This window comes from Rissa tridactyla, chromosome 17, assembly GCF_028500815.1.
Source record: "Rissa tridactyla isolate bRisTri1 chromosome 17, bRisTri1.patW.cur.20221130, whole genome shotgun sequence".
Classification (NCBI taxonomy): Eukaryota; Metazoa; Chordata; class Aves; order Charadriiformes; family Laridae; genus Rissa; species Rissa tridactyla.
This window is the reverse complement of record NC_071482.1, coordinates 4,325,287-4,350,927: the sequence shown is the minus strand read 5'-3', so window position 1 is coordinate 4,350,927 and position 25,641 is coordinate 4,325,287. Positions and strand designations below refer to the sequence as shown.

The 25,641-nt window shown below is 41.8% G+C and overlaps 1 protein-coding gene across 1 annotated transcript in view; it reads left to right on the top strand.

Annotated features, from left to right (window-relative positions):
* Positions 1–316: 316 nt before the first annotated feature.
* The window catches only part of CLMP (CXADR like membrane protein), a 44,399-nt gene continuing 19,074 nt past the window's right edge, over positions 317–25,641 (top strand). The window contains exon 1 of the mRNA XM_054222875.1: positions 317–700. Coding sequence (XP_054078850.1) covers positions 556–700 — 145 coding nt within the window. The 5' untranslated portion in view covers positions 317–555. The remainder of the gene's footprint in view (positions 701–25,641) is intronic.

Genomic DNA, 25,641 nt, shown 5'->3' with positions numbered 1-25,641 from the left:
ACTAGCTACAAAAGAGAATAAAGATAATGTATGCATGTGAGTGTGTTTTATCATTCTGAAAAGCATGTGTGCTTTTTTCCTGAGAGTCCCTCTCTAGCCCTTGAGTGACTGATCTGATTTTTTTCCATGCTGGATTTTTACTGCCTCCAAACTTAACTGTTTTGACACTAGAGAAATCCTCTTGTTTCTCCTTCAAAGGTAAATATATATATTATTGCTAAAAATTAGCTGTACCTCACCCACATGACTGGTCTTCACTATTAATCCCAGCTGATGGTAGGGAGGGGCTCTTCTGGGAGGCAGCCATGTGGTGAACATTGAGCACAGTGTTTTCCCCTGCTTCTCTCCTTTTCAGACAAGCAAAATTGTTCTATGCTGCTGTAGATGTGAACTCCTTGCTGCACTGCCTCTGTCTCTTCGTTTCCAAAACTCAAGGGCCTGAATTACTAGCTGCAGAGATCCAAAAGCTCTCACTGAATCTGGATGGAATATGGACAAGGAGATGAATAGCAGAAGGGAAGAAAGAGTGAAGTTGGTTATTTTTCTGGCACATGGATGCAATTACACTCAGTGCATTCCAGAGGCGTTCCTTTGAATCCTGTGCAGGTCTGCCTGCTGTTCCTGGGAGAAGGAAGAAAAAGGGAGGAAAAGTCCCTCTTGCTTGGAGACGGAATGTCTGCACTTTCAATCCTCTTTTTAGGTAGGTTGGCTTTTTGGTTTTTTTGTGTTTTTAATCAAACTTCCATGCGCCCTCTCTGCATGACTGAAATTCATTTCTGGTAAGTAAGAGAAGGGGATTTGTACAGAAAAACTTTTATGGAAAACTCCAATTTCAGTGTTGTTTGGGTTCTGATGCTTTTTTTGTTGCTTTATTAGCAGGTTGATAGCCAGAAATCTTTTAATATCTGGATTCATTATTTAGAAGTGGTAGTTAAACAGAATCCTTTTAGAATGTATGTTTCTTGTTTAAAGAGGGCAGCACTTTTAAGCAATGAACTAGCGAGGGGCTTAAATCTCTTTCTCAAAACAAGGTGAACAAAATGTCTTTGTTTCAAGCATAGTGTCAAATTTGTTTAACTCTGTTTTGATTTGCTTGGGCATTTAACATTCAGATTTTAAAATAAAAAGGGGTTATTGTTTGCAATTGATGCCTAAGATTAGAAACAGATGTGTTTAAGTGCAAGAGGGAGGAGTTGAGGGGGAAAGGATGGGAGAGGGGGAGATAAAGGGGGAAGGCAAGAAATGGGAAGAAAGAGGGCTGCTGGAAGAAGGGAAAGAAAAGAGGTAGATGTTGACTGTTGAATAGGAGAGGAGCGGAGAACAAGAAAGGAGACATTAAAGGAGGGTGAAGAGAGAAGGGCTGAAGAGAGCTGTTTGCTAAAGCCGTAGCCTATGGAGAAAAGAGTTTGCAGCCCTGAGGTCTTTGAGGGGGCTTGCCTACGAGACTGACTCACAAGCAGACTGGGTTTCTACATCTCCAGAGGCACTGTAATGTGATGAGTGAGCTTCTGTCTCGATTCTGCTCACCAGATAGTGCTGACAGGCAGACAGCTATGAAATCTGTTGTGCTTGGGCAAAGGCTGTGATTCCTGGGTCCTCCTGTCTCCCAGGAACCTGGGTACAGGTGTGAAAAAGTGGGTTGGTCTCTGATTCCCTGGAAAGAGTTGAGCCCTACAGGGTGGTGGACTGATGTGGCTGGGCACAGGTAGAACAGAGGTTTTGGACAGCCATAATGAAATTTTGCAGTGAACAGCCCTGTTCCTTAAGTCCTGCAGGTGTGGAACGTGGACTAGCCAGATTTCTAGATATCTGAAAGACAAAGATTATTTGTAGAACTGCTGAATAAATTGTAGAGAAGGCTTTTGCTCTAGGGATTGCTGTTAGGAAAGGTTTTATGTGGAGGAGTGTGATAGGGGCTTTGACATGCTGCAGAATCTGCAGGGGAGTGCAGGCAGCAGTTTGTCCCCCTGCACATCTGCCTTGGCCACTTGTGTCTCAATATGGTGGAGATGGTGTTAAAAGAAGACTCCAGGAGATGAGACACAAATTAGGAAGAACCAGGTGGGCTTCTGCCAGATGTGTCTGGGCTGGGTCAGCCCTGCAGAAATGGCCAGGAAAGCTGCTCTGTGGAAATTAGGAGACAGGTGTCGGTTGCTTACCTCACTGATGGAGACAAACAGAACTGCAGTCTTTGATCCACCAACCCTGTTCAACTGCTGAATATTCCTATATGTTGAAGGTTTGGAGCAAAAAGGAGTAAGGTGTTGCCAGAGAAAAGGTGCTCTTGGCTGTAATGTAATGACAATTTACCTTTGCATGACTAGTACTGCCTTTATCTATAAAACACAGTGGGCTTTATCATCATTATTCTTATGTCTTTGGCATCTAGGCATCTTCAGTATGCTGGTAACACAAAACAAAAGACAGTCCCTGCCCTCCACAGTTTATGCTGTCACCCATGGGTTGAGTTTCTCACCCTCCCTGTGGGAGTTGTCCAAGCACTGGTGAGGGGAGAGTAAGTGGCTTCCCAAAGCTTACAGCAAAATCTGGAATGTTATGTTTCCTGGTGTACCACATTAGTCATTCAACTGCCCCTTGTCTTGCCCATGCTTTACCTGCCTTCTCAACAGACAACTTGGTCTTTCTGCTCCGTGTCCAGCTTCACCAATATTAGGAGTGTGTTCTAGGAAAAAGTAAGGAAGTATTGCGATTCCCTTTCCTAGATTGTCCTGAAGACTAGGAGGCTGGGGAGTGTCATTTGTTAGCTAGAGAAAGTGTAGTTGATTTTCTTCAGTAAAAAAGTATAGAAGTGCCAATGATGGCTTGCTTTTCTTGCTGATAAAGGGAAAGCCTAGTGTGGAAAAAAGGGTTTAGAGAAGCCAAGCAAACTTGAAAGGAAGGTTGCCTAGTTTGTCTTTTTGTTATTAAACATACTAATAGCATGGCTAATATACACAGTCCTTGTCTCTTACACTGTTTGCCTCTCTGGGGCAAATGAACAGCTGTGTGAGGAGACAGAAAGTGGGAGACAATTAGTTTTAAGGAGGCTTTTAAAACAAGACAAAATGAAAGACTTAAGTGTGAGCAAGAGCATGACCATGCTTACTTCCCTAGTAAAGGCTAGGTAAATGAAGGAGGAAGGAGTGAGGAGTGGAAGGTGATGCATGCTAATGTGCGTGCCTACATGTGTGTGTTTGACATCTGATTCTCATCTCGGCCCACAGCTGGTCAAAATTGTTTCAAAATCCTTGTGTAACATGCTGCACTCTTAAAAATCAGGATGGAAATTTCCAAGGGAAATATCTGTGATTGTTCACTACTGAGTGTAAAAACTTCATAATAGAATATTGCATTTCTCAGCCAGTAAAAATCTAGCAAATGTTTTCATTTAATGTTTTACTGAATTGATTTAAATTTTCAGGTGCTGGAATTCTCCTTTTGCCTTCTTTCACCCCTTCCAACTCAATTTTGACTATTTTTAATGAGCCCTCTGTTAAAGTAAAAAGCTAATTTTCTTGTAATCAGATATGTTCACAGGGGGTGATGCCTGAATGCCTGGCTTTTGCACGGGTGTAACTTGCTTTTTTGTGTTGGTTAGTGTATGTGCTCAGGCTTTCAGAAACCAATGAGTTCAAGATTAAAAGCAGTAGATGTGCCAAACCAAATCAGTCATCCAGCTTTCTGGTGTCCTGCTATTGGCAGTGAACCTTTATGTTAGTGTTAGAGGTTGCTCACCTCAATGCATGTTTGGTCTGGCTTATGATTGTCTGACAAAGATGTGTTCAGTGTGTTAGAATCAGGATGTTATACAGGGTTGGTGTTTCTAGAGTGGGTGCAGCTGTAATGGCAAAAATACCTTTTGTACTGATGTAGCAGAGCTCTGCCCTCAAAGCTCTGAGGTCAATGACTCTCTCATAGCTCTGTCCCAGGGGTATCCAGTTGCTGCATTGAACATCAAGACTCTGATTGTCTTGCTGCACTGGGAAAAAGGTTATGGTGCAGATCCTTCCAGTGCCTGTTGGCATGAGCAATTGGTTCTGACAGTGTACGTTTGCCTAGGTATTCACCCGACTTCTAGCTTGAAAATCTGTGATGATACGGAAGCAGCTCTGCAGCATTCAGCAGTGGTAGGTCAGCCTGGGGCTGTGCTCTAGTATACTGAGTCTGGCCTTCTCTCCTGCACAGGCAACCTGCAGTGTGCCCTATCACATCTCCTTGAGATCCTTCTCCCTAAACCCTTGCAATGCTACACTCCAGTGAAGCCAAGAACCCCTGCAGTGTTATTTAAAAAAAAAAAAACCACTCCTGCTCCCAGTGATGTTACTGTGAAGTCTTATATTTTAATGGAATGCTTCTGCCTGGAACTAGTAAAAAGCAAAGGAGACTGTTCTAAGCAGCCTGAAAACTAAGCCAATGGACCTTTCTTTGCTGATTTTTTTCCAGGTATTTCCCACATTTCTCTGCAGTAACTAACAGTATATAGTACACCTGCTATTTCAGAGTTTTCTCATGGCTCCTCTGTCTTTGCCTGTTTGTTTCATGGTGTACTTAGAAGCTTGGTTTTGCCCTATGTTTTAAAAGGACTTAATAAAAACAAAGCCTTGGCTCGGGAGTGGAGTAAGAAAAGAAAAATCTGTAGCTGTGAAAAAGGGTTGTGTGTGACTCTGTGGATTTTACCTTCTCTGTGTTATTGGATTCTAAGGAATGCAGGTAACTTCTTGGTGTATTTAGCTCAAAAGACTATTCTTCCAAGGACTTCACATAATTGACAATTTATTTCTATCATGAATACTCCAAAGGCAGTCAACAAAACATCAACTGTATCGAAGATTCATCCTGTTAGAGTAGTGTGAATTCTGTTCGAGGACAGGGCAAAGAGCTCTTTAATAGAATGCTACTTTAAGAATACCTAAGCAAAAGGGAGCAAAGAAAAGCAGTGTATCCATTTGGTGCTCCAGGGGGAATTCATAGGAGCTAGACATAATTAAGTGAGTTGCTATCTGGCAGGATATCAGGGTTAACACTTCTTGTGAGACACTAAAAGTCTTCTAAAGCCAGGGATGGCTTACATCGAATATTTTCCGTCAAGACATTTGATGAGAAATGGCCTATTTTTCTCTAGTTAGTACTGCTTTGTTTTATATGAAATAGTTCGGATTTTTAGCATCTAAAAAAAATGTTTATTTGGGGGTTTATTTTTATCCTTCCTGTTTTTTTCCATTTTACCATGAGGAAGAAAAGGGGGGGAAAAAAGGTAACCTTCCAGAATAAGAAAAAGCAGCATGCCAAAGTTGAGCTGAAATTCTGAAGATTAATTCATTTGATGGGAAATAGAGCTGGGGAGGGGAGGAGGCAAATTTTCTGAATTTTCCATGGAAAACAACGGGTGTTTTGCCTTTGTGCTGATCCTGGACCTTGTCTCCTTATGTAGAATTAGTGGTCTGTTTCTGTGGAGTACTCTGGCCCACTTCAGAAGGACATTTTGTGTAAGAGCAGCACAAGCTTCCCAGAAATGTCATTGCACAGCTGGCTTGGAGATATTCTGATGTTTATCCTCTGGATCACAACAAATGCCCCTGTTTTCCTCAAGGCAAATACAGGGCTTTATAGGGAACTCAGCAGGTTTGCAATCTGGGATTTGTTTGAATTTTCAGGAACTGCCTGAGAAGAAATGTAAGCAGTCACTCTGACAAAGCCTTGTGTGTATTTGAAAAATCCTTTGTGTGTAAGTGTGCCTGCTACACCATACTAAATGATTGCACTAAGTGTATGTCTAGTACCAATGAAGTGGGTTGCTCCAAGCTGCTTTCTGTGCCTTTTCCCTTCAGAAATAGTCCCCACAGCCTTAGTCAAACTATACCTTAGATTTCTAGCTAAATCAATCCCCTGTGTTAGCCAGGGCAGTAGTCATTGCTTGTGTATCTGTAATGTATTTTATACACTTGCAGAGGAAGCTTGGCTCATGTGTACACAATATTGTGCATATCTCGCATGCACTAATGTGCTACAAAAGAGGCTACTTTGGGTGCAGTGGGAACTTGGCGGTACCCTGTCTAAAAGATGAATGTGTTTTGTTTCCCCCAAAGCTGTTTCTTCATCTGTTTTTAGAAATGGTTAGTTTACAGAAGCAGCCCAGCAAAAAGCCAAGGGTGAAGTCAGGTCACTGAGGTCTGTAAATAGATACTGAAATGACAGGATAGTGGAGGATCCAGAAATGGCTGTGCAGGAAGCACAACAATGGAAAGCGTGTGAAGTGATGGGAAGTAAAGTCAACAGAAGTGAGGAGGGTGCATTTCTTTCTTGGTCATCTGTTAGACTCTCTTCTGCCTTCAATCTGCTGCTTCAGTATTGCTGAGTGGAATAACCGCAGCCCACCTCTGCCAGACAGGGCTTCAAACCTTGTCTAAAACATGCTTTTCCCTGGGTAGAACACAGAGAAGGTGTATGCAATAGTGACTGGGTGCTCTAGCAGTGGGTTAGCAACCCAGTATAAGGCTGCTCCTTTTTCCCAGAAGTACTGAAAAAAGCAACTGGGCAATGGGTATTGACCTGCCTCAGAGAAACACCATTGCTAGGCTTTTCTCAAGCCACTTTTTTGGTATCTTGGTTTCTTCATGTGACTAATTAGGTAGCTCTAGCTTTTTGTTGCAATGAGGACTGAGCAATTGTAAGATGCATTGAAGGTGGTGAATGAAGTAGAAGAACATGAAACAAGTCTTGTCCTCATCTTCTGTTCCGTCTTTTCTAGGAAAGCATTTGGCAGTTTAAAAAGGCAAATGTTGTAACTCAGTGTTTCTCTTAATGGGCCAGACCCAGATTCATGATGTCAGAATTGCTGTCCTACAAGAATCAATATACATTACAGTATATTTTCAGCCTGTCTCTTCTGTGTAGGTGACATCCATTTTTGTGGCTGGAAAATACGAATGAAGTCTTAGTGTATGTGACTTGCTCCTGGCTGATGAGGTAGAAAGGCTGAAGTTCAGCATAGTGCCTGCAGTTTAATTGCCTATGGTAGGAAAAGGTCAGTGAAAATTTTGTTGTGCTTATAATATGCATTGGCAGAAGAGAGGCTGCTTTCCTGGAAACAGTCTTTTGAAATGGAGCGTGCACAGTTAGAGGCAACTGATGACCATGACTAGACTGCATTTGGTCTACCATAATACTGCACTGCTGCTACTGTTGTAGTGTGCTTTGTGGTTAAGTATCACACTTACATAAAAGCGTTGAGTAACTCGGTCTAGTAGGGCTGTATTGGTTAGAGAAGTATATAAAGCCCATCTAACATGAGGAAGTGAAGGCACAGGTGGGTGCAAACTGTGTAAAGGCAAGGTAGCTGTTATGTTAAGTTTAAACCCTTGCAGCTCTGACTTTAAGCAATTTTGCTTTGAATATGTCCTCAAATGTGGGTAGAAGTAGTGATGGGCAGATCACTGACAAACAACTGAATCCACCAGGTACAATTTAACAAGGTGAGATCCTTGAGCTGCCATCTGGAGGGATGACTTCTAAGCAATGGGAAGGTTTGACCTATCCTTATTTTATAATAAGATACTTGATAAAGTATTAGTGGCTTTTTAGTACCAATATGCTGAGAAACTCCACTCATGGTGTGCATGACTGCTATGTTACCAGAAGAACCCTCACAGAAAGGAAACTCTGAGCTCTGTGTTTAGTATCTGAATTACTTCTGCATATGACAGAGGAAAAATCTAGTCTTTCTAGCTATTGTATACCTGTGGAATAATCACCTGTGGTTAAGTGTCCATTGTGCTGAGCTGCTTGGCAGAGCAGAACCTGGAAGCCAGCTACATTAAATGATAGGTGGAAGTCCCCTGTCCTTTCCTGTGGCTTTTGATAAAGGGGAATATTTGTATGCTTGTCTTAAAGCATGTGCCCCAGCATTCACTCAAAATTGAACTGCTCCTTATAATCTTTTAACTAGCAGCAGTTGTATAGTAACTCTAACAATGCTGTACTCTGTCAATGGAAATGTCTTTCAAAGGCTGTTGGTGTGCTTTGCTGGAGTATCTGAAGGTTAAAAAAAAAAAGCAACAGCTCAGGCAAGCGTTAGGGAGTGGTCAATGCATGGGCTGGTAGTCTGGATGCAGTTCCCTGCTCAGTTCTAGATCTTGGCAAGTCATGTTGGTGCCTTTAGCTCTTTTCCTGCTTCCTTTTGCCTTTTACTCTTTGGTTATTGAGGCTGTAAGTTCTTTTGAGCAGAGATTGTCTTTCCCTATGTGCCTGGATGGCATTTAGTATAAATGGGGTTGGTAAGAGGCCTTTACAGAACTACAGTGTGAAAAAAAAAAAAAGAAAAAAAAATTAGTCCGTTCCCTTCCCCTCTTTGTGCCTCAGCAAAAATGTCAGAATTAGGTGGTTTTCCAGTATTTGGAATATTTGAGATGTATGCTGGCAGAGTCTCATAACTCAGCCTGCTTAGGCTATTTTTTTTCTTAAAGGGTTGATAAAATTTTAAAGGTCTTAGAAATGTTTTATATAGATATGAAACTTTATCTGTAGAGTAGGGCTGCAGAATGCCAGGAAATGATGGGGTAGTTGTGTGTGCAGTGGAAATCTTTCATATAACACAGCAAGCCTTGAATATTGAACTAAAGCAGAGTCAGGCACTTCTTTTTTGTTAAAAAAAAAAAATATTGCAGGGTTTTCAACCTTGAAGGCAAATCACTTTATGACTTCATTGTTTAAATTTAGGTTTTGTTTTGCGGGGGGGATCGTTAGACTTGAAGCAAAAGCCTTATAGCCCAGGGACTGTCACTTCTGATTACTTCCAGTGACACTTCCAATTATTTCCAATCACAATTCCAGGGACAAGAGGAAAAAGGAGCCACATTCTCCAACATCAGGGCTTTTTTTTTTTTCTGAACAAAGGACCATTTGTCAAACCTCTGCAGAAAAAAGGTACTGAGTCAGATTGGGAACTCTGCTGCGGTAGGGTAATTCCAGAGAAAAATCTTAGGAAGTGAAACTCAAGGCCAGTGTCTGGCAGGATGCTGTGAATCCTGCTGCGGATCCTGCCTTGTTGAGTAATATTAAGGAAATTGCTTCATTTTCCCCAGGCGTTAAATGGCACTAGGACTCATTTCAGTGCAGCAACATGCAGCTTCAGTGAATGTCTGCTAAATGTTCTGTGGGTCTTGTAAGACATAAGGATGCAAAAGTACTGCTTGTAGAAAGCAAACAGCTTAGTGTGCTCAAAATGGGAAATGGAAGTCTGCTGAGGGAACTTGACTGACTTGTAGGTACATGAAGTGAAGAATTTGGTGCAGTGTGTTTTAACCAGTGGTGAGCCTACAGGCTATTGTGTCCTTCGAAAAATGAAGCAAGACATGATTGCCAGTGGAAGCCGGAGCACTACCTAATTTTCAGATGTCTCCGGTAGCATTACTTCAGACTGCTGAAGTGTAAAAACAGTCTTAAAATGGTGTCACAGCTTTCAATCACACTTAGTGAAGCCTTTCATTTACTTAGTCATTCTGCACTAGGCGGTGAGTGGAGCTGGGACTGCTGAGTGTAGGGGTTATTATTAGCAACTGTTTGCTTTATTTGCTTTATAGTAATGCTTAAAAGCTGCAGCTATGATCAGGGCTCTGCAAATGCTGGGGAGACTGTTTTACATTGTACTAATAGGTGATGAGCAACAGACCTGGTCTGACATTAGGAGTCAGATATTAAGGAACTTGAGCTAATTTACAATGGGAGTCATATGCTGGACCTTAGCAGATTTCAAAAGCAGTATCAAGTGAATGCTCTAGCTTCATGCAGTGACTGAAGATGTCCCTCTGCTTTTAAAGTGGGAATGATATGTGTTGGTAATCTGGGTGATTGAAGTTCTGGTGGTTACTTATAACAGCCATAAATCCCCTGTTGTTCCTCAAGTGGTGGTTGTGTTCCTCACTTGCCTGTGTTTATTCTGGTCTGCCTGGGGTTGGATGTCACTGAGAGATGCCTGTGCCAGCTTCATCCGTTTTCCTGTAATGGAACACTAGTGTGTTTCTCTGTAGAACTCATCCTGTTGTAACATACAGACTCTGGGTATTATCTGCCACTTGAGCATAAAGCAGACCACATATGTTTTGTCAGCAAAGTTCAGAAATTCAATTCCAGATGAGCAATTTGGCATTATTTTGGTTCTGAGACCTTCAAAGAATTCCTGGTCATCAGCTCTGTTTTTGTGGCATTTTCTGTTTCGATGCTTGGAGTAGGTCGATTCCACTGCAGGCACCCGTCACAGAAGGTGACTGAGGTGGCACTTGCAGAGAGTGTGGTGCTAATTCCCTAGGAGTCTCAGCATTTCACGTAAGGAACTGTTTTACTGAATCCATTCAATCTGGATGGTTGTTGCCACAGTACAGCTTTGTCTTGTTCTAATGTGGTCTGTGCTGTGGGCAAAGCCCCTTTTCATTTGTATTGTTTCAAGCTCTTGCTTGGAGACAAAGGGAATTTTAACCAGACAAAGCATAGCTTTTGTGTTAACAAATGCTGTGATTTTTCTTTTAATTTCGTTTCCAAAGGAGAGTTTTAAGCAATTGCGAGTGCTTTCTGGTCACAGCAGCATTCAGGATCTCTATATTCCTTTTTTGGTTTGGCCGGAGACTTAGTGATTTAGTAATTCAGGTTCCATTTTTAAGTGCCTGCAGTTTTGAGTGTCTCCAAGTGTTTTAAAGGGTCAGCACTTTTGAGGATGCAAGTCTAGGGACATGTGAGCTTGCTCACACCAACTATGTGCTGTCAGACATCCTTGAAGCATTAAAAGTTTTGGGGGTGCATTTGAAAATGCTGCCTTCCACTGCTTTGTGCCTCAGCTGCTGTTCTGAAGAGTAAGTGTAAGAGCACTCACAAATGTAGCAACCTTTCCCTCATGAGCTGTAAAGTGCTTTGAAATCACTGTAGAAATGGAGCTGCAAAAGTCCAAAATGATAGTCTGTTAAGACATGTCAGGCACCAGTTTAATGGGTGAAGAGTCTTCCCATCAGTGACACTGTGTGCCAGATGGATCCCAGCTTTGTCAGAGCTCCTTCCATTTAGCCCAGGGCTGTCCCTGGAGTAAACAGAAGAGACAATTCTGCAGCTGTTAGTTAATTCAGACCCAATATGACCTGGTACAAGAAAAGTTCAAAACTCTGAGCTCCTCTGCTCTGGAGGTAACAATCCTCATTGCACAATACTTTCCCCTCTAATTATTTGAACTTGCATCTCTTTCCTATTTAGTAATGCCCTGGGCATGTTGCTTCCATTGTGGGGATGGTAGTGAATACATATCCATTAGTAAAAGGCATTGAATGCAGTGGAGGCTGTGATGGTTCTTTTTCTTTTGTCAGCAAGCATCCTTCCCCTGCTCCATATTCTCTGCTGTGGAAGCAGCAGAAGAGAGGAGGAAAGCCAAGACTGGAATGTGAATGGAACAAACTGGGCCTTATTGCACTGGATGGGACTGTTCATGGTGATATTTTCTGGGTTTTAAGTGCTCTGAGGCAGGGACTTTTTCTTTGCTTGTTTGCACTGTTCCCTACAACACTGCAGACTTGAAAGCTGCATAGCGACCCGGAATGTCTTAAACCTACTTATCTTCCAGCTTGCTGTCTAAACAGGCCAGGACCAGGTTAGTATCTATTCATTGTAATGCCAGAGCATAAATTCATGAAGCATGAAAACGGAAAAGTTGGGAACCAAAGATATTCAGACATCTGAAGAACCATTCAGATGGGATGCTGAGGGAGCTCATTTGCTATGGGCTTATGTAAATCGGGCTTGTTCTGACCAGATCGTAAAGCAGTATCTGCTAGTGAGTTTATTATACTTTGCTAATGGTCCTACTACTGAGCAGCCCTGTAGTGTGCAGATAGGATTATTGGACTTCTCAGCATATCTTGATTTTAGCACATTAAAGCCACAGAAGAAAAATTTAACAGAACTATCTTACGGGCATATCTGGGAAAGCTTTGAGATATCTTGATATACACACAGTGACAGGGATTTTCAAGTAGTCTTGCAGAAAGAACTCTGCCCCTCTTCAAAGGTAAAGTTAGAACAAAATTGAGGGCAGTGTTGAAAATTGGTAGAGTATATTGGAGGGCAGGGGGTTTGATCGTTGTTATCCTTGCATTCATTTTCATCTTTCGAGTAAAATCTCTCTTCTGGAAAGACAGCCAGGTTTGGTTTGAAGTCCTCAGGTGGTAAAAATCTCCCATCAGTTTGTCACCAAGATCATCTATCTTCTGAACAACATGAATATTTCTGGTTTCACTTAAAATGTCTCTCTTCGCTATCTTTGTCTGGGCTTCTTGTGCTTCTTTTTATTTAATGCTGGCTTGGCTAGTGAAAGAGATTTACTGTAGCATGGAGCAGACTTGTGCCACGCCTTGGGTGCTGTGCACCGTGCCTTTCTGCCAAGTGCTCAGGACTAACTTAGGGGTCTGTCTGTTAGGCCTTGAACACAGATCCTTTAGAAATCTTTCTGAAAGCATGGTACCTGGGCATTTTCAAAAATATCTTCTTAGTTAGTTTAATCAGTCCTCTCTGGTATAGACACTTAAATGTAGGAAATCATAAATACTGTTCTTCAGGTACGTTCTTACGTTGGTTTTTTTCAGCTCCCAGAACAACTCGTGTGCTAGTTTTTTAAAGGGAATCAGAATGTTGCTAAGATTTATTCTCTCCTTATTTGCCCCTTACCTTTCCTTAGAAACATCTTTAAGCAAAAAGATGGGGGGAGGAGTTGATCAGTCATGCATGTAGAAGGATTTTTTTTAACTAGCCAGTTAGACAATATTGGCATTTTGTCATTTTGTTTCTCCCTTATTAGTGGTTCTCTGAGGACTACTGAAGATGTGAACTATTCCCGCTTCCATTCTTTGTTTCCAGAAACCAATGCTCTGATAATTCACACATGCTTAGTTTTATAGAATATAATACTGGTGTATGGCACACCCTACCCCAACTCAGAAATATGTTAAGTGAACAGTAAAAAACACCCAGTTGTTTGCTATAAGTGATTTACTACTGCTGAAAGAGCTGCACTGTGCACTTTCCATATACTTTAAAACTACTGCTGAATGGAGGCTGTGCTGGGCAGAGGCACGTCCCTTATTTTGACAAAGGCTGCCTTCCCTGAGGAGAATCCTTTGAATGCAAATATTTTTTATCACTTTGCAATAGCATATAACATACGTAAGAACTTTGCCCGTTCCTGCACCCCTCCTGCCTTGTGTTCCCTACTTACAGAGCAGAGCCTCTCCCATACTATGTGGTGCAAAGCCATGTGTGCAGCATGCTTTGCTTCTGGCTAGAGCTTTCCTTTTAGTCCCTGCTCTCAGGGTTGTCCTCGCAATATTTCCTTTCCTGCAACCATGTGCATGGAAAACGTAGCCTACCCAGAAAAACAGCAACTTCAATAGCTGCTGGCGTCCTTCATGTGTATGAGACATGCTTTGAGTATGCTGAAACTTTTAACTCTTTATGTGTATCTTTTCTTGTGGTTTTTGGGTTTCGTAAGCCTTTGATGGGGTCTGGGATGTTTGCTGTAAATCTCCAGATTCTGGCAGTGTCATAGCAGTGGGGTGGAAAATCTCCCTACATTGAAAGCACCTGATGTAGTGAGTCTGGCACAGGAAGATATTTGGCCCTTGGAAGGGAAATTAATTTCCTGTTCCTGCAAGGGAGGAGCTTATTCAGGGAGGAATTGGCACTGCTTTTCCATCCTTGCTGTGGACTTAAATGCTTCTTCAATTTTATGATGATCTTGTAACAAGTAGAATGGAGAAAAGTCCACTAAAGCAAATTCTGTTTTTCTAAAGCATCTGCGTGGAGTAGATTGGAAGTGAGCTCACTCAATCTCTTCTTGGAAAGATGTCTTCTAGCACCCTTTCGCTACGGGTCTGACTGGCAGTATGATCTAATTGCCCTGGATTTAGGAGGTTTGGCATTCTTGGCTTTCATTGAATGTATCCAAGTCTCTTCATCCATTTAAGCCTTAGTGTCCCAGCCCCAGATAGTATCATTTATGTTGTGATACTGGGCCGTAAATGCTTTAGTTCATGGAGGAAGAGACACAGTGTGTGGTCTCCTTGCTACTAAAAATTGATAATCTTATCAGCAAGTGAAGAGTGCATTGATGGGGTGGAAGCTGTCAGAGAGCCTGTGACTTGCTCTCTCTGGATAAGGTCTGTAAGTAGCCGGGTTTAGACTGGGTCTGAGTTATAGGAGGAAAGGACAGTAGTTAGCTATATATTCCTGCTCTGGAGGGAACAGCCCTGCTCATTGCTTTAAATCATTTGGGGTTTTATTTTTCTGTGTCAGCACTGTCAGAGCCTATAATCCTCAACCAAAAGAGGCCATCCTGCCCTACCAAGAGGACTTAAAGTGAGGAATCCCCTTCAGCAAGGATGTGGCAAGCAGACTGAGGATGTAAAAGAAAGGAAAAATCCTGAGCCAATATGCATATAATTAGCGCCTGATTATGATGCAGAATTAAAAACAAAACATGAATTCCCTTAGTACACAGAGCTGGTGGAGCCCCACAATGGGCAGCACTTAGTGCCAACCGTGCATTATGACAGCAATTGAGCAGGTAATGATTATGCATGCTTTATAAACACCCACCATCAGTTATGTTCATACTGTGCAGACAGGGAAGACTTGATGTAGCAGATAAATGTTATTTCTGTAGACATTTTAAATAGCAGTCACTGTTCAGATATTCTCTCCATCCCCCTCCGATCCAGAAGTAGTACATAATATATGAACACTCAGAGTAGATGCCAGGGAAAATGTCCTAGGCAGCTGTGAGAGATTAAAGATACTGGAACATTAGACTTGCATCAGTCCTGAGCTGTGCTGTGAATGTTGAGACACGTTTGCCTGTGGGCAGAGGAGCTCTGTTCATTGTCTGGCTTTCAGGTCTCCTGGAAGACTGAGCAAGACACTTTTCTTGTGCTTCAGGTGGAGATGGTGACTTCCTGCAGGAAGTACAGTATGACTAATGCATGGAAAATGGCATACAAAACTTGGTAGTATCTTTATAGCAAGAGAGTCAGATTTGTAAGGAGAAGAGATGGGAAGGCAGGAATCTGTGTTTTTGCTTCCAGTTCCAGTGGTGACTCTGTCTTATTAGAATGAAAACTTTTCACTGGTGAGGTTTGTATCTGCTGTTCATTACCTTGTCTCATCTCAACTGTAATCCCAGTATGCGGTTCTAGAAGTCCTTTAGGAGCCTTGGTTTTCCCCATCTGTAAAAGGGAAATGTCTCATTATATAATGTGGTTTATGGTCTTTAGACAAAACAATGCACAGTATTGGTAAATAGTTTGATTATGGCTTTTATCAGCTTTCCCTTTCCAAAGAGGTTATAGCTGTTGTCTTTTGGCATTTGTGTTTCAGGCCACCGGGATGTAACTGTGCTCTGACAGTGCCAGTTCTTTCAGCATGGGAAGGAGAGTTTGAAATGTTCAGGAGCCATACAAGTCCTTACTTCAATTCTTTATAAATTTTGTAGGAAATACTCTCAGCCATACTTCCTAAAAGAGGAAATGCTTGAGCCCTGTCTCCTGTGTTTAGAATAAACAGAATCCAGATAACTTAATCTAAAAGGAAGATGTTCTTTTGAGGATAAACAGCCTGAATAAAACATTTCTGAGCAAACCCATGACAATGTCCCTCCCGTTGCACAATCCCCCCTGCCCCCCCCCAGCAGTTTCTATCCTGAAGGATGCCAGAAGCAGCTGCCTGATCAAGAGAATTGGCTTCACCACAAACCAGACTGTAAATCTTACTCACTGTACCCTGTTACGCTTGCTGCAGTCATGCTGGTACCTATAATCATCCCAAAAGATCCTTGAGGATCGATCGGAACCCTGCAAGTGGGCATATCTTATTTGGTTTATTCTGCATAATATCAAGAAAGACACACTGCCTGGCAAATAGATACTTCGGTTTTGTTTCTAGATGTTAATGAGGGCCAGATGTGGAGACTTGTGTGGTCTGGGGACGATGAACTGCTGTTATCTACGGTATGGAGCCATTTGATTTTTTTTTCCTTCTCCACTAGGCAAACATAATAAACTATTTTCAGTGTTACGGAACTGTTGCAGCTTTTCCATTTAAGCTTGCTGGGCTAAAGAAACACAGGAGGCAGAGGCTGAAAGGGTAAAGTCAGGCTTGTAACAGGGAAATGAGGGGTTTATATCTCCTGTCACTCCAGATATGGCAACCAAAGAGCAAATAGGCATGTTAATTGTCAGTGCAAGATTTGTGCATTGAAATTGTGTCCTGGACAGAATGCCAGCATCTAGTAACCATGTGTTACAGAATAAGAGGTATAATAAGGGTTAGAATACCTACTTAACCTGTTATCTTGTTTCCAGTTATTAGGAAAATGGTCTGAGGGAAAGCATACAGGAACAGGGTAAAAAAGAGACTGTTCCCTGGCCAGATTTTCCCCTATTTTCATAGTCAGCAAGTGGCTAATGTACTCATTTAGCCATATATCCTACTGTGGCCCATAGGTTCGTCACAGTTATTCATCCCCTTGATTCCATTCTGTGAGCTGTGACAGTTGCATCAGACTGACAGATGCTTTGGAAACTCTACAGTAACCCTAATAAGTATTTCACTTCTCCATAGATTCAGCCAGTGAGTCAGACTCCTCCTGCCTGACAGCAAACATGGAAATAAGGAGCTAGGAATTACTGGACTGGATCAGACTGACAGTTTATCTAAATGATTGTTTCATTCCAAAATGGTCCAGTTCCTCCAGGTGGAAGAAAACCCATAACTGACAGTATATGGAATCACATGCTTATATGGGAAACATATTGTTGAATATTAGGCAGTTAAGGGAAAATTATGTATTTATATACTTGAAGTAATAAATCTAATGTAACTTGTGGTTGAGTGTTTTAAATATCTAGTGTCTTCCTGAATAGAAGTTAAGCGCTTTGAGTCTATTTTCTAGTAGCTAGGTGCTCCATTTTTTAATGTGCATTCCTGAGCAAAGTGGGTCTTCTGCCTTTGCCAGTCTGTACTATCACAACAGTAGGTGCTTACCATCATATCTTCTCACCAAGGGTGAATAGCCAGTAATGATGCCAGTTTCAGAAACAGCCTAGAGAGTCTCTGCCCTGTGGGATGATATCTTTTCAGAAGGGAAAAGTGGAAGTCTTCAAAGGACTGCAAACTCAAATCTTGCTTTTGCTGTTCCCGGGTTGTGGGAAAGGACAATGTCAGGTTTTGCTAGTCCTACAGGTGTACTGTTACACTACAACCTGACTGTGACTGCAAGTCTGTCTTCTAATGGATTTTTAAGTGCATGGCAGAAGTAACGTGCACAGAGAAAAAACTGGGATGCTATTTAGCATATATACATCCTTGACCTGATATACCCAGCTTGCCATGGAAAAGAGGGAACCAATCAATGGAGGAAACTTGCCTAAGGTGTGTTTTGGTGTGAGCTTACTGATGAGTTTGTATGGGAAAACATGTTTCATGGCTGACATCAGAGTATAAATAAAAGGCATAGACACTGGCTGAGTATATAGGTCTGAACTGCTGAACTTCAGTGGGTCTGAGTTGGCTGTAACAGAGAAGACAGGCCGAATAATTTCTCAAATTGATAGAGGAGTTGGAACAAAAATAGGCTGGGGAACCTGTTGAGGAATTTGAGCTTTGGCTTTGTGGAGTTTCATGTGGCCTCAGGTGGTCTTGTGAAGAGCTGGCCTTCCAGATCTCCCTGCAGCCTTGCAGCCATCCTCTTTTCCTCTGGCTGGCTCGGGGTAGAGGAAATGTGTAAATAATTGGAACGCAGTGCTTTGTTTAGGAGCTTGTGCCTGGAGAGTCTTGCTTAGTGCGGGTCAGGGTAAAGGTCTCTGCAGTAAGCCCCTGGCACAAGGCTGCTTTTCAGCTTGTTGAAACAATGCATCCAAGCAGGGTTTAGCTCAAGGAAGGAATGTGAACTGTTTAAGACTGGGAGATGACTCTGAGCCGTGCTTGCTGTGAGGTATACACAAAGCTCTATCAGAATGTGCTGTCTGGTATCTCTTGGCACCTCTCATGTTTTACCTGATTACCTTTTATAGTAAATGTTTATTTGATGAGCACTGTGTCCAGGCAAACACAGAGACAAGGATGACATGATAGATACTTTACCCAGATCAAGAGGCAGGGTACTGTGACTGATTCCCTGAAAAGAGGGAGAGAATTAAACTCATCAAGTTATGTAAATCCCACCCTCAGTGCTGAGTGAACCCTGGATCCTAACATCAGCTGACAGCTAGGGCTAGTTGGTGCTAAGCTTCCCCCTTCCCGGATGGAGCCCAAGATCAGGGCAGCCCCTGCTGACTTTTAGATAACTGTTCTCAGAGGGCTGTGTAATCTAGAATACAAGGGCCTTTAAGAGCTGATAGCTAGAAGTTGAGCCTTCACAAATGGAGGACAGAAGCTAAGATTTCAGGAGTTATCAGGGAGTTTAATGTGCCACTGAAGCAGTCTGTCAGAGGAGCAAGCAGGGGTATTTCTTGGAAAGAGACATTAATAGAACCGCGATCTGTCAAACTGCAAATATCACATTGATGTTTTGTGGCTTCTGCTGTACTGAAAACTTGGATGATCAAAACTCATCTTTTCTGGCTTTGAAAATCTGTTGTTAAATGCTGCATTTCATTCTTAAAATTGTATTATGGGTTGAGACTTAATTTGGTAATGTTGATGGAACTATGCACTTAAAATGTCCTGTTGAACTGTTGTGGGCTTAAAATATGCTTTCTGAAGTAAAACTGCAGTAGTTCTGCAGAGCTGCATAGTGTGTTACCATTAAGTGAGGTGTCAAGTGCAAATGTGGGTAGACAAGTGTATCTCATTGAGTGGACAAGTCAGTTTTTAGACTCTAAAACACCGTGTTGGTGCCTGACTTACTCTCCAGTTTCTTTGTTTTCTGTTGTTTGCCTAAACATCTTTTTTTCTTATCCATCTATGTTTCATATTAGAGGCCTGATGTATCCTCGGTCTTACAATTTATTCTAAAGATATGTACAAGGCTTCTTTTGTTTTGAGAAACGCCATGGGATTTGAGGCTTTGTCAACCTCTCCAGCTATTTAAAAAAAATGCTTAACAAACAGAATTTCACATACCAATTTTTCCTGTTGTTTGTACCCACAAGCTTTTTTTTCAGCCTGAATCAAGTCTTTAAAAACAATTGACTTTGGCTATACAGAAGCTATTTGAATGTTGCATCAAGAGGAGGATGCTTTAATTGCTTTCCAGAGTAGCATGCACCAAGCAAGTACTGTACACATATAGGTATAGAGTATGTTCTTTCCTTGTCCCTCTTCTTGTATATGTTCTGTGCTGTTTCTTTTCCCATCTCTCTGTTGCTTCTCAGTCTCTGCCAAAGCGCATAAAAACCAGAACAATTTGAATCAAAGTACAGGCTTTTAAATTTCCAGTGCTTGAATGGCTTTGAAGTGATGTGAGGAGTTAACATCCCTGTTGCTTTGCAAAAAATCTTCAGCTGCCCAGTTTTTCCCCAGCCACTTGATAACCTAAAGATTTTAAGTCCTCTTCTGTGAGTTTCCTCATCAGTCTCCACTTGCTTGTTGTCTATTCTTTTATACACACATTTTAAGATACCCGCAGTCATGACTTTGTTCTTCTCTATGCAGCATCTAAACAAAATATATCCTTGTCTGAGGGCTTAGCCTAATGTAAATATTATCCAGCCACATGTCTAACAGACATCTTGAATTAGCCAAATTATGCAGTCAGAAAAACAGGAGTAGAAGCAAATTTTTACTAAGTGGTAATTTGGCCCTAAACATGAAAGCCTCAGATGCTCTATTTCTCAACTGCTTCAGCCTTTGAAGTAGTCAGATTCACCACATCAAGAGCCTTACAATATCAGGGAGGCACCAGGCTGCTGCTTGTGTTTGTCGCATTTATTTTTGATTGTTTATTTATTTGATCTTAAAAGTTCTTTGGGGGAATCTCTTATCAGCTCTAAAATGTGGTTGCACTAGTAAGGAAGAAGCAGTGACATTAAAAGTAATTGACATTAAAATGTTGTGACATTAAAATTAATCATGTTTGATGGATGTTAGAGGCTGAATCCACAAGGCTCCCGGGTTCATGTTTTAGCAAGTTTTGACATTCATTCTCCCCCTCAGTTCCTGCAGCAATTGTGTAACTGCCTTCCCCACCCACTGGACCCAAACCCTTGCGCAGGGAGGGGATGCTGGTTTGGAAAGGAGAAGGGGTTTTCTTGGAACTCACTGCTTAATAGCTTGGGGTGAAGTGGCTCTTCTCTTCTCTGTCCAGTGAACTAGTGTCAGATTCTCATAACCAACACAGTATTGGTAACATTGGTTTCTTAATCAGCAACATAGAGTCAAAGATGAAAGGGACCATGGGGATGGTTGCAGCAGTGCTGAGGAGTTGTTCTGGAGTTTTTGTTCCCTGTGCTATGGCAGTTCCAGGCAGAAGAAGCCTTGGAGGAAAACCTGGCTCTTCTAGTGTGAATAGGAATATTTTTTTGTTGGTGTTTTTAGTAATAATGGCAAAATATTCAGGTTTTGTAACAATTGTACAGGGTTCAGAAGGAAACACTGTGGGTTGACAGTTCTGCTGGTGTGGCATCAGCACTAAGTGTAAAAGAAACTGAGTGTTTTCCTTCAGGATCTGCAGTTTCTCAAAGAGCTAGAGGGGGTGTGGTATAACCTGACACCTGTATTTTCCAGCCAAGTTCTTTAGCAGCAGTGAGGAATATGATGTTAAGAATGGCTGATCACTATTCCCTTGCGAAGCAAAGAATCAGATGAAATTGTAGCAGTCTGCTCCTCTTCCTTTGGGTGGCTGAAGCTTACCTAGTATATGCTCCTTCCAGGCAGGGAACGAGAGGGAGAGATGCAGCATTTCTTGTTTCTAGTATAACATTTTCCAACTTCCTTTTTTAGCAATGTGAAGCTTGAAGGGGCCTCAGAAAAATGAACCGATGTATTGGGCAAGAAGCCAGCTACCTCCTTGCAGCTTGAGCTCTGTGCTGGCTTCACTTTCTGTCCTATTTGGAAACTAAAAGTAATGAGCTGACATGAGCTGATTTATTTTTTTTCTTTCCCATTGTGGTCTGTATAGGGTGCTGTTCTTTGTGAAAGTCAGCACAGTGGGCATATAGCCTTTTTCCATAGGCTTTTGGCACTGAGTTGCGTGAGACTCAATGTAACTTTAATTTTATAAGAAGCAAAAAGACTGTGCTCTTTAGCTGGAGTTAAAGCTTGGCCTGGTGATTAGGGGCACTGAGAACTCCTGCCTTCTGCAAGCAGCCAGTCAAGAGGTCTTTCCAGTATGTAGTTTGATTTAGATGGACCTTGTGGATTGTAGGTCTTACTCCCAACTCTGCCACTGATTCCTTGTCACCTTGATCAGTCTTATGTCCCTAGTTATCTGTGGACAAATTGAGCTTTCCATATCTGCTTTTTCTTTTGCAAACTGAAAACAATGATACTTAGGAGCTTCACTATAGAGCTGCAAAAAGAACACTGAAATCTTGGCATGGGAGGGTCAATGGGAGTCGTGATTTTGTCCTTTTAATTGTACAATGTGCACAAGTCACACGGTGGGGTACCAGTGGGGAAATGCAGTGTTAAGGATGTTTTTGCTTATGTATTACGAAACTAGTTAATTGACTACCATATGATGACTACCATACCAATTGACTACCATGATGAAGTCCATAAGGCTTAAAATAAGTGATAGGCCTTATTAGATATACTGGTTTTCTTTGTGCTTTTCTATGCCTCTTTGGTGATATTCAAGTCCCTGAGGAGTAATAGGTAGGCTTGAGTATCCACAATTTCTGGATGCGCAAGGTAAAGGACAAACAAGTTACAGTTGAGATTTTTTGATGTCTGGTTTGCAGAGGTGCTGAAGACCTGCAGCTGTATATGCCCTCAGTGAAGGGTATGAGGGTGAAAGCAGCTTGGGGAAGCAGAGAAAGACTAGAGTGCTCAGTTTAGACAGTGTTTTTGTCTAGTTTTCCTTCTGACTGAAAATGCCTTCTTAAAGCAGGGAGGGAGAAGCTGTGTCAGCTCCTATTAAAGAAAATAGATTTTTTTGCTAGAGAAGCCAAACCAGCAAAAACCCATGAGTATCACAGAGACTAGCCAAATATTTGGCGGCTTTTTGTGGCAATTCTGGCTCATGAACATTGGGAATTTTTGAAGACAAAATTAACCCATTGGAACACTGAATGGCAATAATATAAAAACTTGATTTTTAACTTGCAGGAAAGCATATTTTTGCAGCTTTTGCAGAGAGAGTACCTCCCTGTGAGCCTGGGTTTAGGTACATTTCCAGGATCACCAATAGGGTATGGAAACAAACGAAGCAAACTGGAGTGTTGGAGCTCCCCAGTTCTTGCTTCAGTGCCCCAAATCAGAGCATTGCTGGATAATGTAAAGTACTGTGCAAATATTAATGTTTTACCTTAGCACATTTGCTTTGCCCCTTTTTATGCCACTTTCCATGATCAGTTAGTGATTTAATTATTTCCTTGGCACTTTGAAATAAATTCCATTGTCACCCAAGTAAATATTGGGAAAAATGCAATGTTAAATAGATATGCCTTACTTAAAACTTCAGTCAGTCGAGAAGCAATGTTAAGTGATGTATCTGATCAGTTAAAACAGCTTGGTTTTTCCATTATGTGGAGAGAAAAACTAAAAAAAAAAAAGCTGGTACTGGAGTGAAACTGGAGACAGCTGTGACCTGCTCACAGATACTGTCAGCAGTAAAAAAAAAAAGGTTGAATTCATCAAATAAACTACATGCTTAGTTATCCCCACAGACCACACATGCTAGGAAAACTGGGGTTTACTGTAAATGTGGCTGACATATGGCTGCCAGACATTACAATGGACTTAATCATTGAAGAGCCCACCACCCCAGTCTAGCAGCTGTGTACACAGTTAGTGTCATGGCTGCTGAAACCAAACTGTGGCACTTAAGAACTTCTCTGTAGTGAAGGCAGTGGGAGAAGAGCACTGTACTTTTTTTCTGGATAGTCTAGAATTTGCAGTGAAGCAGGAAGGCCTAAGGTTTAGGGAGTAGGACTTGAGTCTCTCCTTGACCTGCTGTAAGACCTAAAGCTTGTCACAGAACAGTATAAATCATGAGGTATTTCTGGAGGTCTCTGGCTCAAAGGAGGGTCAGCTTACATTGGGGTGCTCAGGATTTCAGCCAGTCCAGTTTTGAATAGCTCCAAGAGCGTTGGTTCCGCAATCTGTGAGCCCCTGTTCCAGTGGCTGACTGTTCTCAAAGTGAAATTTTTTTCTAATATCTGACCAGAATTCCCCTTTTTAGAACTTGTCTATTGTCTCTCATCCACTCATTGTGCACCTCTGAGAAGCCTGGCTCTGATTTCTCTATAATTTTGTTCCCTCTGTAAGCTTTACATATGCATCCCTGAGGCATGCAGGTTTTCTTACATAAATTGAAAAGGACAGAAGTGAGGCGCCAAGAAGCTGCAGCTTGTCCAGGAAACCTTACTTCCGCATCACAGCTTGAGGTCCTTTTCTAGCTTGAGCTTTCCTACCGGGAAGCTGTATTTGCCTATATTCCTGCAGTAGCTCTGGAGTCCTTGTATCCTGTAGCTTATATCCTTTCTGCTTTGCAGCTAAAATACCTGGGGTTCTGCGGGACAACGAGGTGAATGTAAACCAGCAATGTGCCCTTGTGGTGAGGGTGGCCAACAGCATCCTGGGCTGCGTTAGGAAGAGTGGAGGTAGCAGGTCAAGGGAGGTGATCCTTCATCTCTACTCAGCACTGGTGAGATCATATGTGAAGTACTGTGCCCTGTTTTGGGCTCCCTAATGAGAGACAAATATACTGGAATGAGTCTAGCTAAGGGCCCCAAAGATGATGATGATTAAGGGACTGGAGTCTCTGCTTGGAGACGGACATCGGACTAGATTATCTCTGGAGGTCCTGTCTGACCCCCGCTATTCTCTGGTTCTAAAGCAGTTTGGTAAAACTTGAGATATCAGGTGTTTATGGTAGGTGCTACAGATGTCATTTGTTGTCCTCAACAGCAGTTCTAAAAGTGGTTCTGAAAGATGATGCATGCACATCTTGATCAAAACAAAATAAAAAAAATACAGTTGCTCACAAGATGATAATAAGGTAGTATAGTCTATTTTTTGTTCTTAAGTCAGGGCTGCTGATAGAAACACTTCTTGTTGGGGGGGAAAAAAGTTGTTGTAGGGATCTCAGTCTGAATAAGAACACAGGAAAAGATCAGTGATGATGTTAAGTTGGTCAGACCTCTTAGATAAACTGGAAAAGAGGATAGAAATTCAGAGTCCTCGTGGTGGAACTGGTCATGTGTTGCTACCCTTTCTTCCTAGGCTTACTTCTGTATACTTCACCTGACCTTTACAGTATGTTTCTTGATAAGATGCCTGACCTTTTCACATCCAATTAGCAAATTTGTTCAACTGTTGCGTGAATCTCATTTTTACCCTCTGCCCCCCTCCAGACACTCTTCCTGTTCAGCATCTCGGAAGCATTGTGCTTGCTCACCAGAGCTCGATGACGTGCTGTAGCTTTCAGACAGGGCCTTCTTGCTCTCAGAAGGCTGATACCCAGTGCCTTTATTTTTTTTTTTTAAAAAGGGCTCTGCCTCTCCAGTCTTACTTGGGGCACCCCTCACTTTAGGAAAGGGACATGTGCTAGAGGAGAACTAGATTGCTCTTTTGAGCAAAGGTCACAGGAATATTTGGCAGGCATGATGCTTGCATGTTTTCATTCAGGTTTCCCCTAGCAATGGCCCTAGGCTTTTGCAGATTTTGTTGCTTTGCAGAGCCCTTGGTATTTGCAAACATGCAAAAGAGATGTAACACACACTTCAGCTGCTGGCATTGGAGCCCTGCAGTGAGCAGAGAAGAAAAATCTGCTTCCCTATAGAAATGAGAGAGTTCAGTGTGGTTCAGCTCTGATTAGATTCTGAGCTATTTAATTCTGGAATGGTATCCCTCCCCAGTTGTCCCCAAAACAGTTTGCAGGTTTTATTTAGCTCCAGTAATACTGAAGCTTTGTTTTAGTCTTTCCACCTGCATGTTTGAAACCCAGTTTAAAATTGGATTTAAAAAGTCAGTACTTTAAGTGTGGTTCTATTCCTGAGGGAAGTAAAATGGATCTGCTTTCTGTTTTAGTCCTTATGCATTTTCCAAGCATCTTACATGGTAACTTAATTCATGCTTTGAACTTCTAAAATAAGACTAGGTATTGATAAATCTGCACTAAGACTAAAAAAGAAACAGCACAGGTTTATAAGTAAACAAGCAGACAGTTGAAAACCAATAAGCAATATGTTTTTCCATGTGTTTTTAAATGTTCCAAAACTTCCATAGAAGCAAAAATAGTAATTCTTCACTTTCTTACTTTGTTTCTTAGGTTGCAGCCTTGTTGCTGCACTTAACCAACTTGATTAATGTAACTTTATTGTTAGTTGTGTCCTTTTTAGGATTGTAAGCTGTTGTCAAGTGGAATGGATCCAGAAGTTGGAATTTGGCCTTCAGCTCATACACTGCAATCCTGTGGGTAGTGGAATCACCTTCCTCAGACTTCACTGTCTCTGG